Raw genomic sequence first — 16,006 nt, 5'->3', positions numbered from 1 at the left:
TCAAATATCGAGCCTGAGATATTTCAACATACACATGACTTTGATGACGCGTTTTACGATTTCAGTAATTCAAATAGTGACAGCAACACTAGCGGCGGCAGCGGCGGACACTCAATCAGAGCAGAATATTGTATATTAGGATATCTATCAGATACATCACGGTCATTAGATATCCTGAACAAATATCCTGAGATAAAAAAAGTTTTTCTGAAGTATAATACACCTCTGACCTCTTCAGCTCCCGTAGAACGACTGTTCTCTTATGCGACTATGACAAATACTCCAAAAAGCAACCGATTAACAGACGAGAACTTTGAGCGACGAGTTATATTAAAAGCCAACTTGAATAATGAAAAACATTCTTAAATCTAAGAAATAATTCACTTAGCTTTGTACCTGACCGATAATTCATATTGTCAATTGTGTCTGGACCCACCTCACTCTTTTGTAATGAAAGATATTGTACAGTCGAGTTCATAAATATATGAGTATTGCCAGGGCTTCACAAATAAATGTACATGGGAAAGTTCATCATTCATAATTATACTTTAGGAAAACCTTTTTTTTATGGAAAATGCTCATATATTTATGAACTCGACTGCAAGTACAGTCAAGGCGTTACCGTTGCCGTTACCCACTAAAGGGTTAAACGATAAATTTTAAAGCCGTACTTAATTTTAATTACGCATATTTAATTTAAAGCTTAAGTAATAGCGACAAGTTTATTTTAATTTTATTTAGTTGAGTACAATAAATAAAACTAATATTTATGATTGAAGAAACTATTTTTATTTCATACATGTTGTGTGATGGATGTGGAATCAGGAATATCTTGAGTTTCTTTGAGCAATCCTTTTTTTCTCGCCGAGATTTGTATAGTGTTTTCTCAAAAATTCGCATACTTAAGTAGAGTCCGAATTTAGGGTCCATTTTGAAATCTAAGATGGCGGCACGTTTTTAGGGTCACGCAAGTCAACCAGGAACCCTTAGGTCGGCCTTACACATTGTGAATCATAATTCATATTATGAGTTCAGAATGCACGGACGGAATTGCATAAAATATACCTATATTACCTATCCATTTTGTATACGAATTAGTCGAAAACGAGTATAATAAAGAATATTGCAAAAAAATTTGCTGCCATCTTGGATCTTAAAATTGACCCTAAATTCGGATGCCACGTATGCGAATCAGTCAACACGATATTTAATTGTATGTTTGAGAAAACTTCGTTTAAAAGACACTTAACATATAGAAGTAATCTGGAAGTAATCAAGTCAACAATTCCAGTAATTTGCAATCGACAATGATTCCCAATTATTAGTAATGGTAATATTTGTATAGATGATTACTGATTCCATAATATGTAATGGTAATTTACCGTTTCACTTGATTACATTACAAGTAATCTGACACCTAGTAGTAGATTACAAAGTAAAATCAAGTAATCGTGGAATCAGGAATCGATTACGATTTGCCCATCTCTGCCCCGAAAACTCCAACCTATGGTTATTATTATGAGTTTTACTTGAGCTATCATTCTTTATTAGCAATTTACCACTAGCTTTTATCATGAAGGAAACCAAGGGTTTGTCATTTTTCGACTCTATTACAAGGCTCGAAAGGTGTTTATGCCTGGACAACACTAGTTTCATTTTTCTTAGAGTTATATTGTACCTACATAGTGTTTCTCGCCAACAATGCTAGGATATAAAAAGAAATTGCCAATATATTCGTATTGTGCATATCTCCGTCATTGCCTCTTCTGAGTACTCATGAAAAAAGTATAGGCCCCGAGATAAGCTTTTAGACCAAACTTTTTAGGCTTTGTGGGTCACATGAGATGATTTTCTACAAGTGCGTCTGATCTAGGATTACGAGAGTTATAAGTAGGTAATAACGCACGCGCGAGACGCGTAAAGTAGTGCAAAATATTGTCGCCGCATTTGTTATTTTTCTACGAATTCCATTTCCATTCCATCGTAATAGCTCAAACGTATTATTTATGCCGGCTGTACACATTCGTCGAGAACCTCTTGCCAAGAGTCTCGGCACCGCTCCGATCCAATGGGAAAAGCGCGAGACGAGATAACGAGACGAGGAAGAGCGAGATCAGAAGGGTGCAGCATGTACACACTTATTCTCGTTCTCGGCTTATCTCGGGGTGTCTAGACGAGTGTGTACAGCTCGCATAGATAGACTTCGTGCAAGCATCTAAATATTATCCAAATCTGGTACTGTTAAAGTTTTTGCAATCGTTATTTTATTATTATCTTTTTCTTTCTCATAGACACACACCAGAAGCTCGCGACTGGCTCAGCATAAACGCGGCCTGGTTCGACGACCTCATAGCCATCGCCTACCAGGAGAACAAGAAATACGGGGAACACGCCAAAGACTTCGTAAAGGCTGTCCAGGAGTATATAAACAAGCCAGAACCTCCTCGACTATGCGATTCGGAGGGGAAACCTATAAAACAACGTGGGTAACTTAAAATACATGACTTTTGTTCGGGTTAAGGATAGTTATGGCGTACCAGGAGAACAAGACATACGGGGAACATGTCAAAGACTTCTTGAAGGCTGTAAAGGAGTATATGAACGAGGCGGAGCCTTCTTGACTGTACGATTCGGCGAGGTAACCTATCAAACAACCATACCAGCATACATACCAACAACATAGCATATCATAGCTAGCATGACTTGCTTTCTCGTGCGTGACTCCATATTTAAAGTCACGTTAAATGTATTGAGCAGTGCGCGAGAACGCAAGTGGGTACTTATAATGCTAGCCTGTCAGGAGAACATGCCAAAGACTTCGTGAAGGCTATGAAGTACCTAATAAATAAATTACAGCGGCAGACCGCAGATCAGAATATCCCAATAACGCCCTATTCAAAATATTATTAAAGTATAAATTTAAAAGGATCGTTTCAAATTAGCTTTTGCATAGCTGCTGAATCTATAACATATTCATTGCTTTAGACGTGCGTCAGAAATTCACAGTGGGTCAAAAATACTATGTTTTACATACGATATGGAGCAGGATATACCAAGGGTTCGAGCAACACCAGCTCCCGACACGTCGGAAGGGAGCCCAAGAATGTGTGAAAGAATAAGGACCAAAGTCAAATGGCGTTTTAATCACAAGAGAGGTATGGGCATTGTGAATGTCATCTCGCTTTGTGTGGTAGGGCACATCATAGCCGATGCCATTCCAGATCTAGAGCAGAGCCCAACTGGGGAAGTACCTCCACCTTACAGAAAACCCTGCAAATAACACTAGACCCTACTCATAGTGTTGTGTTCCTGCTGGTGAGTAAGGTTGCCAGAGCTCAACGAGGGGGGAGGGGGTTAGGGTCGGCAACGCGCATGTAACTCCTCTGGAGTTGCAGGCGTACATAGGCTACGGAGACTGCTGACCATCAGGCGGGCCGTATGGTTGTTTGCCACCGACGTAGTATAAAAAATAATAATCATGTGTCAAAAGATGGCAGTAAATGTACTGTGGCTACAAAGTTTTCTTTGACAATCCACGCTTATTTTAAATTCTTATTGATTATGATTATACTTACCTACACCACTTTCAGTACTTGCGTTGTGTTAAGTCGTTCGTGACCCTGCTTTGGTTTTTTTTAACTGACTATCTTCTCCCCGCGTTTTTGTCTGCATGGAATGATGATGATCATTGATCCCGGGCTACAAACTATCCCCACACCAAATTTCATCTAAATCTGTGCAGTGGTTTTTAACAGACAGACAAAGAGAGTATTACTTCCGAATAAAATATTAATATCTGGACGACATATAAAAACTCAAAAATGCGTGTTTTCCCAGGGATAAGACTTAGTGAGATCGATTTTTCAGCTCCGAAAACCCCATATAGCAAATTTCATCAAAATCGTTAGAGCCGTTTCCGAGATCCCCAAAATATATAAATATATATATATATATATATATATATATATATACAAGAATTGATCGTTTTATGGTATAAGATTAGTAGGGATGCCTGTTGTTTGTCCACAAAGACTAACCCCCTTATTCATAAAACTTTACGGCCCTGATTTAGTTAAATTATGTTTTATCCCTTTCTTACAAATACGTAAGTCAAAATGACAGATAATGACAAAGGATTCATAGCTAATTCAGAGGGCTTACCGCGAACCACGTTCGGCGTATTGCCTCCCTGACACACTTACGTACGAATTTACAAGTGCGACAGAGAGGTAACACGTCGAACGTGGTTCGCGGTAGGCCCTCAGGCCAGTAACGTGTTTATGAATAACGCTATTAGTTGTGACTCCGACGACCGATTTGGCCTAGGGGGTAGTGACCCTGCCTACGAAGCTGATGGTCCCGGGTTCAAATCCTGGTAAGGGCATTTATTCGTGTGATGAGCATGGATATTTGTTCCTGAGTCATGGGTGTTTTCTATGTATTTAAGTATTTATAAATATTTATATATTATATATATCGTTGTCTAAGTACCCTCATCACAAGCCTTATTGAGCTTACTGTGGGACTAAGTCAATTTGTGTAATAATGCCCTATAATATTTATTTATTTATTTATTCAATTATTAACTTTTGAGCAAACTAACCAGAAAGAAGAGAAACATTAATGTCCACTGGTTATGGTGTCGTATAACGTTGTTTTGGTTTTTGTTACAGCACCAAAAGAAAAGAAGAAAGAAGCCATAGAGATAGTGTGTCCTAAAAAGTCAGAAGATGAAGGTAAAATTTAATATTTTCACCACATCAACTGGTACAGGCCCTCTTGATTGTTCAAAAACGGATGAGTTGAGAAAGTTGCATTTTATCCACATGTATGGCAAAGTAATCTGATGCAAATTTTGAGTTATGTCCTTATGTTAGCTGATAGAATTGACTTTTAACATTTTCGCCGCCAATGACTTGATATAAAGTCACTACATTTCGTGCCCCACATACCACGACTTCATATGAAGTCGTAGTTTTGGTCAGGTCATACATGCAATTTTTGACTTGGCGTTGATGACACTTTATTACCTTAAATGAAAATATTTAATTTAACTTTTTTAATGTGGAACGTAGGACATTACTAAATAATACGCAAAAGGACTGCCTCCCTGACGCGTCGCGTGCGTGACAGTTCCAACAGCCTCTTGCGCCTAGTGTTAGAATCGCCTGCTTGCGCCTTCTGGAAACACTGGGATAGTACATATGGGATCCAGAGGCTTAGTGTATAATTTATTATGAGTTAGTATAGTAGTTAACTAACATAGGATTAAGGGAATGTATACTAACACTATGGACATGGTCCGAAATAAAAATAAATTGAATTGAATTGAATTGAATTACAATCTTTAAACAACAACAACAACGCCATCTCTCGAGCCGACTTAACACAACCATGTGTTGTGTGGTTGGGAGTAGGGATTGCAAATCCGAATCTATTTCACCAAATCCGGATTTTCGGATAATTTTCACGCAGAAATCCGAACTTCGGATAAAATCCGGATTTAGGGAATTTTTTCTTGGTACTACGAATAAATTGAAATAAAACGACTTTTTAATAAGAAATCAGTCTTTTTAATTACTGTGATAGTCCTATGATCATTAACAAGTTATATTCATTACACAGTTATATTATATTAACAACAAAAGCATATTGGAAACACAAAAATTTCTTCTTTAATCATTTTAATTAAGAATCCTACATCCTCGAACACTGAGATCAAAGTTTATTGAGGGTTTTATCACATCTCCGCTGCGGAACCTATATCGCAGTACCCCGTTACATATTTCGCTGCGAAACATGACAGCATCGAGAGCTAATCAAGAAGAAAAAAGAACAACAAGAACCGCACCTCACGGATTTGCCATTGTTTTACTCTCGGTCCGCCCAGGTATCGCGAAACATGTAACACGGTACGCGGTGTCGTTTTAGTGGCAGTGGTAGAGATGTGTTCAAGTTCTAATCCCAAGAAGATAATAATGAAGCTAGGAAGTAGGATCACGCTTCTCTACAAAGTAAAATCTTAAGAACATTAGAGCATCAAGTGTAGAGTCATTCAGGCGCATTCTTAAGCAGTTACACAGCATCCCAGCTGCGGAAAACGCCCTCTCTGGCTCTACACTTGTTGGGAGGGATAGCTAATAAGTTTTTGTAGGCTGATGATAACATGGGTTCCATCTTTCCTCCGTTTTCATACACAGCCATCTCTATATGCACTAAAGTTGCTAAATCAGGCGCTTCTGGTGTGTCTTCTGCTGTACTTGATGTTTCCCTTTGGGTGAGAAGAGAGTTGCCTGTTTACCTTTCTTTATCTGTCATAACATGACCTGGCATGTGTTGTACTTGTTCGCCATCAGATATCATCGAACTCGTTGAAGGGATAGGGATGCTTTGAATAGAGGATGGTGAGGTCAACGAGGAGGCAGTCGCAGCAACGTTGCAAATTGTGTCTTTGATTTGCCCGAACATTGGTGTCTTAAATAGTTCGTCATTGGACTGTAAAACGAACTGTTGATAATTATGCAAGTACTGCAACGTCCCAGTCACATTCTCTAGACGCCTCTCCGAAATGCATCGTTTTAAAGCTGTCGTTAGTTTATTTGAAAACGAATCTTCGTAGCTTTCCAAAGTGTTTATCATTAACTTTAAACTAGCGTCTGCCGTCAATAAAGTCGCATCTTTTCGGCACGGTCGGCGGCCGCGGCGCGGAGCAGAGGGGGTAAGGCCCCAGGCCAGTGAGCGAGCGCTCGGGCAGCAGTGCTGCCACACGGCCAGACAACTCGCTTGACGCGTATTTACAGTAATCAGAACATTTTAATGGTGCAAAATACAATTGTATAATAGTTTGTCAAAAATCCAAAAATTCGGATTGCGGTTTAGAAATCCGGATTTTTAAATGGATTGAAAAATTCGCGGATAATCCGGATTTTCGAAGTTCGAATAATCCGGATTGCAATCCCTAGTTGGGAGGCAAGTCATGCGCTAACGCATGTCCTCAAAGTTGGTTAAGGTTGTAAACCTTAAAGTACCTACAGATGTTGCTAGTGACGTTGTTACAGTGGCAATGGTTAAATTCGCAGTAAATGACGGATGGTCAGCTAGCGCAATTGGTAACGCATTGGACCGGCAATCCAAAGATGTGGGTTCGAGTCCCACGTTGACCAGAGTTGATCATTGTTGATTTTTTCATTGTGATTGACATCTGTATATACAATTTATACTTTATTATTACTTCATTGACGTGGCGGTGAAAAGGTTAAACGATGATTTTGAATAACGTTTATTTGTGTTTGATTTGGTTTGACTTTGTTTGATATTTTACAGTTAGAATTTTCCTCGCGTTGGTATGGTGAAAAATTTTGTGTATCACTCGGTGGCAAAATTTGTTTAACCTTCGTGCCTTGAAGACTACTTTTCGAACCACTCGATACGCTCGTGGTTCAATATTCGCACAAGCGGTTAAACAACAACTTTGCCCCCTTGTAAAACAAATGTTTTGTGTAATAATTTCCTTATAATATTTATATATTTAAAAAGTCCTTTCTTAGTGGAACTCCGACATTATTTTAAGAATAATTGTTTCAATTTTTAAGGTTGTACCTTCAAATGGATTTTATTTTATTTTTTGTCTGTGCATTTTAACTTGCAGTTCTCTATGTAAAATACAAATTTCCAGGACCACTGGATCCCAAAAAATGTCCCGAGGCGACGAAGAGGCCCCCTTCTCTGAAGACCATATGCGACATTGAGAAGTGCCTCCTCAGTACTGGAGAGGAGTGTCTAAATAACTACTGGACAGCGAAAGAGGCCTGTAGAGTGTATAATGAAGTGAGTTATTTGATATGTCTTCTTTTTTTAGGGTTCCATATAGTGTTGGTAGGAACTCGAGTCTTTTGAGTCTGAATTTGAAGAACTCGACTCGTTTTTACGAAACTCGGCGCTTAAAATACTTCCGATTCTTTTAAGTCTCGAGGCGAGTCATTTATTGAGTCTTTTTTAAGAGAGCTCAAAAGGACTCGAGCCTCCAAATAAAGACTCCGTCAACAATTTCATAGGTTTAACCTAAATACAAATAAAAAATGTAGGTACTTCCCGTTGACCTAGAATTATGAAATGTGGCAATTAATATCGTCTTAGACTACAAGTACAGGGAGTTTGAAAACTGTACATTTGTAAAAAAAGAAAAGTTACCTTGGTACGGAACCCTTGGTGATGGAGTCCGACTCGCACTTGTCCGGTTTTTTATGATACATGAGGGAAACGAGCAGACTAACCGTCTGATGGTAAGTAATCGTTGTCGCTACAGAAGTGCAAGCTGCGGAAAGTTTCCAAAAAATAGAAAAAGTTCTCGGAACATCCGACATGTTCCGAGAACTGTGTTCATGTTCCATCTGACATGGTGGACGAGTATGGCCAAACTATTGGAAAAAGCCCAACTACCCAACCCGACAACTCAGGATAGATCGTCTTGGCGCCGAAGGACAAGGAGAGCCGAGCCCACCTATTATGTGGGATAAGGCAAAGCAAAAGAAGAGAGAAGAGAAAAAGTTCTCGGAAATTTCCAGAAAATTTCACAGTAATATAAGAAATTTCCATTATATGTTTCGGAAACTTTCAATCCCCATCCCCATACAAAATAATAAGAAGTTTCCGGAACTTTCCAATGTGGAAAATTTCGCAATTTTGGAAAGTTTCCTTCGGCACATCAGCCCATCTGTCGCCCACTCGCAACACCAGCGGGATTGGAAGTGAGTTGCCTTCCTTTAATATGGGAGTATCCTATTTTCTTGTAGGTAGGTTTGGTTTGAAGTTCGATCGGCCGGATCAGTTAAATTAAGGATTTTCAAAATCTCAACACTTCTTGTTTAGTTGCAGTACTTACCTAACTCATTGCGTAAAAAAACTTAAGAGGCTGACATTTTTTCATAAAATAGTTTTAGATATCATTGTACTAAAAGCCTTTGCATCTCATCAGATTTTCTTACAATGTTAGGTGTTATGGAAGGTAGAGGTAAGGAATGAAATCTCCATAGACAGAAAAGTGTCCAGCTGTCAGCTATAAATAATAGTTCCAAAACTCTCCAGAGCAGCGCTGGAGTAGCGAAGCACCTAGTCGTTATTGACAGAGCGAAGTGCGCTCGCTGTCTATGATTTGATATTTTTTTTCAAATATTCTAGGTATTGTAGGACCTATTTATGGTTTTTTGACGGATACTTTTTGGTACATGGAGATTTCATTCCTTACCTCTACCTTCCATATTAGGTACCTATCATTCATCGAAAGGCAACTGGTAAATTTTGTTCGTCTGAGAACATACGCTTACACCGCCACGGTGGCCGTAACATTGCACGAAACGCGTTGTTGTACTGTATTCGAAGTCTATTGAACGATCGTTTCGTGAAATGGTACCACAGCTGGCTAGTGTAGAACGCCTGACAGTACGCAGTTTTACAGGACTGTCTATCTATACCATCTCATTACTGGTGCCTGTTCCATTATAGGGGTATTTACTATAGTAACATAAACACTGGATCAAGAGAAACATTTGTAAGGAATCCTCAAACTCTTGTCCCGAGCAAATTAACTAGATTTTTAGATTTCTCATGATCTTATACGCCACGCGCTTATGTATAAGATAGTAAATACCCTTATAAAGGAACAGGCACCAGTAATGAGATGGTATAGATAGACAGTCCTGTAAAACTGCGTACTGTCAGGCGTTCTACACTAGCCAGCTGTGGTACCATTTCACGAAACGATCGTTGAATAGACTTCGAGTACAGTACAACAACGCGTTTCGTGCAATGTTACGGCTACCGTGGCGGTGTAGTGCGTCTGGTATGTTCGCCGAGAACAGAGCAGATGACTTTTACGCTATAATGCGTAAAAGGCACTGGTCGTTTGTCGGGAGAGTGAGCGAATCGGCGAACAGTATTGTTAAAGTAGTGTATCCAACCATTCCAACCTGCTACTGTATGAGCAAGGTTTCCCCGCTGCACCTATATAATTAGCTTTAATTTTAGTCTAGAGAAATTTAATTGATATTTGCGTTATTGTAATTTAGTGGGTTGATACCTGAATAAATAACATTTTTTTTTTTAATTTAAAACAAGTATTTACCATCAGTTTTTAATCGCTGGCAACATTTTACCATAACCAAGAGCCAAAGAGCTGCTTAAGTTTAATTTTTCATTGATATTTGTGAATTTTAAAATTAATGGCGCCATACATCCCATGACTGGAGCAAAAAACCAGGTTTAATTGGTTAATAATATTAAAACCAATTGCATTAGCTTTCATGAAATTGCATAGAATACATAAAGGACGAATTAGACATCAACTTTTAAAGCATAAAGCGGTAGAAATTTTACAGATGTCGGTGAAATATCGCAAATACTCCAAATTTTCTCTTAAATGACCCATGATTGGTGCAGTTAACATAATTATTTTTATGAGTTCCCAATATTTTGTTTATCAATAGTTTTATAGGGTAAATGACATGTTAGCTTAAAATTGTATATTTTGCGTGTTTTCTAGTTGGTAGAAGACCACCTTACGAACTTCACGTTGGACAGGTTAAAGGCCCTCCGACCGGCGATGGTGGAACGGTTCAGATTGCTGAATGAACACGCGTGCGCTGCTGCGAGACATCTTAATACTTTAGGTGAGTATTGTACTAAAATATTATTTTAATAATTGATTTCTTTGCATGCATTTTTAGTTTTTACGAAAAAATACGTCTATTTTGTTTTCGATTTTGTTGGCGCCTCGCCGGCAGTTCGTGTCATCCATGATGACGCGCAGATTTGTCAAATCTAACCTTTAATAACATGACAATACGAGTCAAGGCACGAGTCTTCATGAATAGCACGATTTATTGTGCATTAACGCATTCACTGCCAGCAACCCGTCAGACGGGCGCTCAGTCCGTAGTCGCTTTTCGCTACATACGCATTTTCCCATGTTATCGGCTACGCTCGTAGCGCGTAGCACGCGCTGGCACTGAATGTGTGCTAACCATTGCTCCTGCGGTAGTTTGCAGCGGTTTTCGCTACGAGAGTCACTATTGTTCCCTTAGTGAATAAACATCTGCAAGTACCGAAAATGGAGAAAATGTCTAACCTAAACTTCGTGAAGCGTTAAGCAAGGTTTAGACTAGCAAGGACTTGCATGCATTATTCATTACATAGCGATATCTAATCAAACTTTTGAATGCAGTTTATTTTAGTTAGTTGGTAATGTGACGGAAATTGCATGCAAGTTCTTGCTAGTCTACTTCTTGATTTAGGCGCGCTCAAAATGTTTAATTTTGTTATTCCATTAAGTCCATCCATAACTGATGTATGCGCCGCGAATCGCTTAACGACAAATGCGAGAAGCTAGCATATTATACATGCTACAAAATGCTTTCCAGCTTCTTGCAAGCAGTCGGATTTATCATATTTATTATTTTTTGTCAGACGAACTGGGCCGCATAATGGAGTGTGGCGTAAGCGCTCCAAAGGACGCCATAGACAACACAAACGCCATGCTGAGACAGTTCATGGCAAAGGTCCAGGTCATGCAGACGGAGTACGTGTGGGAGGCGGACCGTGCGCTCGCCGCTGACAGCAAGTGGCAATATGTATGTAATAACAGCGACACTTAACTCAATGTTTTTTTACAATTTGATTTAGGTAACAAGTCTCATATTACAAATACCTTATAGTCTATACATATAGGTACATTTTATAAAATTAAAACTAAACACTATTTAGACGACAAAACGGCGTGACTCAGGTGGATCGGCTGCTCTTGTGTCGGATTCGGCATCTTACCCCAGAACTTTTGACTAGAAGTCGGCGCCTTCGATGGTCCCACAGTGGTCGCGGCACGCGCACCACAAAAGAGTTGAAGTACACGTAGTGGCGCGATCGAAGCCGGAGCACCCTTAGCGTGTAACCGGTCTTCTGATGTACATACTCCACCACTTCAGAAACTTTTTGCAACAAGATTTACGAAGATGGCCCTTCCTTTGCCTATCAATTCACTGTAATGCCTCTAACTTCTCGCAGTACTCTCGTTCTAAATTGCATCCCGCTTTGCTAATTCTACTATTACTCCTTTATTATAGAATCCATCTATCTAACTAAGATTGCATTGATTGGGAGTGCATGCATACATTCCCCATAAGCAAGCGCCATATTTAATGTATGTAATGTAGCATTTAACATGAAGACTTTTTATGGGACCACTTTGACATGATCTTCAGTTTACCATAAGTTTTTCCGGAAATTTGATGAATAAGTTATTAGACATAGACATAGAACATTTTTTTTTATTCAACATCACATGAAATGGCAGAGTTAATACAAGTAAGCCTTAAATTCAGACTTAAAAACTAAGAAATTGAGTTGTATATATAAGGGAGAAATATTCATGAGTGTTAAAAAGGAGCTTGCCTCAGCATAGTGTTGCAGTGTATTTACTACAACGCTGGTTTTCAGGCAGACCCTTGATATATTATCCCTTACTCGCTGTTAGTCGGAAACTAAATGGCTTAGAGTTATGTTATTATGTTTGAGTGTACACTATATGTATTATAATTTGGACAAAACAAGTGCTAATGTGGTGTGAGCTAAAATGAAAAATAAAGTATATTAACTTATAAGATTGATACGAGAAAGATAACATAATGTAAGATATACATGCGTGCAAATATACTTAAAAAGGTAAAAATTAATAAATAAAGACATAAGGTGCATAAATATTATCATTATAAATATGACGGCGTGGCTCTAGTACCAGGAGGTAGCGTGATTTGTATTGCTATAAGATGTTGCTTAATTCGCAATTTAAAACTACTTACAGTATTTAAGTTTTTGAGGGGTGGAGGTATATTATTCCAGCATTTCGTTGCTGTATATTTGAAGCTACCTCGAAATGCAGCAGTACGTTGACGTGGTAATACCAATTCGTTACAAACAGATCTGATGCCATACAAGCTCGACCTGCTAGCGCGCCATGTGAACTTATCGTACAGATACTCTGGCTCGGAGGTTTTAAAAACTCCAAACAATAAATATTAAAGACCGACCACATCAAAACTTGACACAGCTCAATGGCACGTCTTATCAATAAGATTTTGTCATACATTTCGCTGTGTAATACGAGTAGACGCCTCAACATCTTTTGAGTAGCATGACATTTGTAACCAAACATCATGGGTGTCGCAAAGGCGCAAAGCCTTCGGTGGCTCGGCCATCTAAAGCGAATGGGAGGCGATCGGGCGGTGTAAAGAGCGTTTCAGGGAAAACCGACAGCACTCCGGTGGGCCGGTCGACCTAGGTATCGATGGACGGATGTGGTGGACTCCGCCGCTGCGCGAGCTCCGAGTTGGACTGGCAAAGAAACTGCACCACAGGACAGGGATCAGTGGCGAGCAGTCGTGTTGGAGGACAATGCACGCTTTGGGTCGCTGCGCCACAACCACACCAACTGAAGTCCGTAACAAATTCATTGGATGAATTCAAAATGGTCCCTTCTTTCTTTCTTGGTCCAGCGGCCCGTGGCACAATGCCTGCTTTACTTTAAGGGATGCCACTGGGTTCTGCGAGAAAAAAAATTTAGTTTTTTTAAACGTTCTATTTGTTCCAGATTGAGAAACTGTTGGACAATTACATCAAAGAGAACGAAGTAATGTTCCCGGGGACGGTCTACGACAGCGAAAAACCCAATATAATTGGCGGCACGGACCTCTTGCTGATTCACACAATCAAATATGTGTGTAATCTTTTTTATTGAAACCTAATATCTGAGGGACAGGGCGGAAAGCAACTGTACTATTCAGGTTATTGTACAGTCGCCATCAGATATATCGGAGCGGCCAAGGTGTTAAAAAATATCTGAACAAGCACTTTAACTCCTTGACAATAGAAGCGTGTTCAGATATTTGTGAGCGTTTTGGTCGCTCCGATATATCTGATGGCGACTGTACATGTCGGCGACCGATCGTAAGATCAGATAGATCTTAATGTTCCTGTGTTCAGGATAGGTTGGTTAGGTTGCTTCAGGTGCCCGTAGGGCAAACTGACCAGAAATAGGACCGAGGCTCCGTCGACTCTGATAATGAGACAAAGATTTTCACGTTCTGCCTGATCTCACGATCAGCCTTCTTTCTTCCTCGCGTTGTCCCGGCATTTTTGCTACGGCTCATGAGACCCTGGGGTCCGCTTGACAACTAATCCTAAGATTTGGCTAGCTTTTACGAAAGCGACTGCCATCTGTCCTTCCAAACCAGAGGGTAAACCTTGGGTAAAGGCCTTGTTGGGATTAGTCCGGTTTCTTCACGATGTTTTCCTTCACCGAAAAGCGACTGATAAATATCAAATGATATTTCGTACATAAGTTCCAATTGGGTACGAGCTGGGGTTTGAACCCGCGACCTCCGGATTGCAAGCCGCACGCTCTTACCGCTACGCTACCAGCGCTTCCACTTACGATCAGCCGCCGACGACTATAAGCAGACTTCGTTGACGTCTACAGTTTGTTAAACTCGCGAACACAGTTCTTAGGTTCTTAATTAATCAACCCACGGTTGGGGTAAATGTTCTCTTTAGGACCGCTATGTCTAGTCTCCTAATCAACTATCTTGCTTGGTAATATGGATAAGTTTTTATTTGTTTTGTGTACATCGTAAGTTTAACCTCATCGGAGTGCATTTCAGAAAAATATGCTGGAAACTGTGTTGAAAGCTGCTTCCCAAGCTGCCAGCGAGAGAGCGGACCGCGGTGTCGCGAGTGAGTTATATATTTGATGTAGAAGAAGTACCCGCGACTTCGTCTGCGTGCAATGATAGTTTCCGTAGCGAAAACTATCCCATTTTTAACCCTGTGAATGCTTTATGTTATAAATAATTAATAGTTTAAAAACACTAGAAAAACACGCTTTCTTAAATCTGAAACCTGACCGTGTTTAAAGTCCATTGTGTGACCTTTCTCACATGTGGAAACACGACTATAATACGATATTCCATCATGGAATGCCAGTGCCTATCTTCCGGCTTCATCATCAGACCGTGTGTGTCCAAATCCAAACAGCTATGATACGATGTTCCATCATGAAGTTCCAGTTCATATCTTCCGGCTCCATCATCAGATCAGTTCGCCAGTACCATATTATTGTATTCTCATCAGAACTACATACAGCTGCTTTGCAATTTTCATGACGCTACGATCCTTGGAAGATGGTTAAATTAATAACCTAAGATTCCATTACATAGTTACATACAGGTCGACCTGATAAAAGCGTGTTAAAAAAAGTCACTGACACGCCAAGGTCCCAGGCGCAAGCGCGCTAATGTACCTAAACCTTACTTGAAAATGTGAAGGTTACTTTGACAGCGTCCGCCATAACACCTACTTATAGTTGTCCATGGCCCGGCGGGCACGACTAGTACCGACGACTTTAGGTGTTCTTTTAAGAAGGCCATAATGAAGGTGTATACCAGCTTCTAGCTTTTTATCTCTCATTCCGAGGTTCACCCCTATTTTCGGGTTAATTTGCCTGGGCCAAACTGATTTGGAGGTTTAAGCGTGAAGAGGAAAGACCGGTAGAATTACTGTCCTACTCTTTTGTTAGATAACTTACCTCCGGCGTAGTTACATTTAAATGAATCAATATAAGGAATGTCAAAATTGTTAATTTTCAGCATTGTCTCAAGACCCTAACGCTGTAAAAGCTCGCGAAACGCTCATACAAAATGAATATAGGAAGAAACAGGTGGTATTGGATCAGTGGTACAAGAAGAAGGTATTTATAATACAACACAGTTTAACCTCGAAATGTGAGTGACGCTATTGTATAATGAATTATGGCGTTCAAACATTAACGATAATTTGTTTAATTGTGTACTCTAATAACAACCTTTATGACATAACCTTTCAATAATACATATAATATAACCTACAATAAGAAGTTGTCAAATGTCGTGTATCTAACAGTAAAGTAGAGGAAATATTTCATCAT

At 39.6% G+C, this 16,006-nt stretch overlaps 1 protein-coding gene and 1 non-coding gene across 4 annotated transcripts in view; both read left to right on the top strand.

Annotated features, from left to right (window-relative positions):
* LOC133529802 (MICOS complex subunit Mic60-like) overlaps positions 1-16,006 on the top strand; it is a 38,425-nt gene that overhangs the window by 15,831 nt on the left and 6,588 nt on the right. For all 3 annotated transcript variants that reach the window (XR_009801216.1, XM_061867612.1, XM_061867613.1), the window contains 8 exons: positions 2,292-2,482; positions 4,674-4,736; positions 7,676-7,827; positions 10,538-10,664; positions 11,461-11,624; positions 13,637-13,762; positions 14,706-14,778; positions 15,690-15,790. Coding sequence is in view for 2 of the 3 variants with exons in the window: in XM_061867612.1 (XP_061723596.1) it covers positions 2,292-2,482; positions 4,674-4,736; positions 7,676-7,827; positions 10,538-10,664; positions 11,461-11,624; positions 13,637-13,762; positions 14,706-14,778; positions 15,690-15,790 (997 nt within the window). In the remaining variant the exon portion in view is untranslated. The remainder of the gene's footprint in view (positions 1-2,291; positions 2,483-4,673; positions 4,737-7,675; positions 7,828-10,537; positions 10,665-11,460; positions 11,625-13,636; positions 13,763-14,705; positions 14,779-15,689; positions 15,791-16,006) is intronic.
* Trnaa-ggc (transfer RNA alanine (anticodon GGC)) lies at positions 7,092-7,163 on the top strand. The gene has a single exon. It is a non-coding gene; the product is annotated as a tRNA-Ala (tRNA).

Source organism: Cydia pomonella, chromosome 21 (genome assembly GCF_033807575.1).
Source record: "Cydia pomonella isolate Wapato2018A chromosome 21, ilCydPomo1, whole genome shotgun sequence".
Classification (NCBI taxonomy): Eukaryota; Metazoa; Arthropoda; class Insecta; order Lepidoptera; family Tortricidae; genus Cydia; species Cydia pomonella.
Note: the sequence above shows the minus strand (reverse complement) of the source record. Positions and strands in the feature narration are given on the sequence as shown.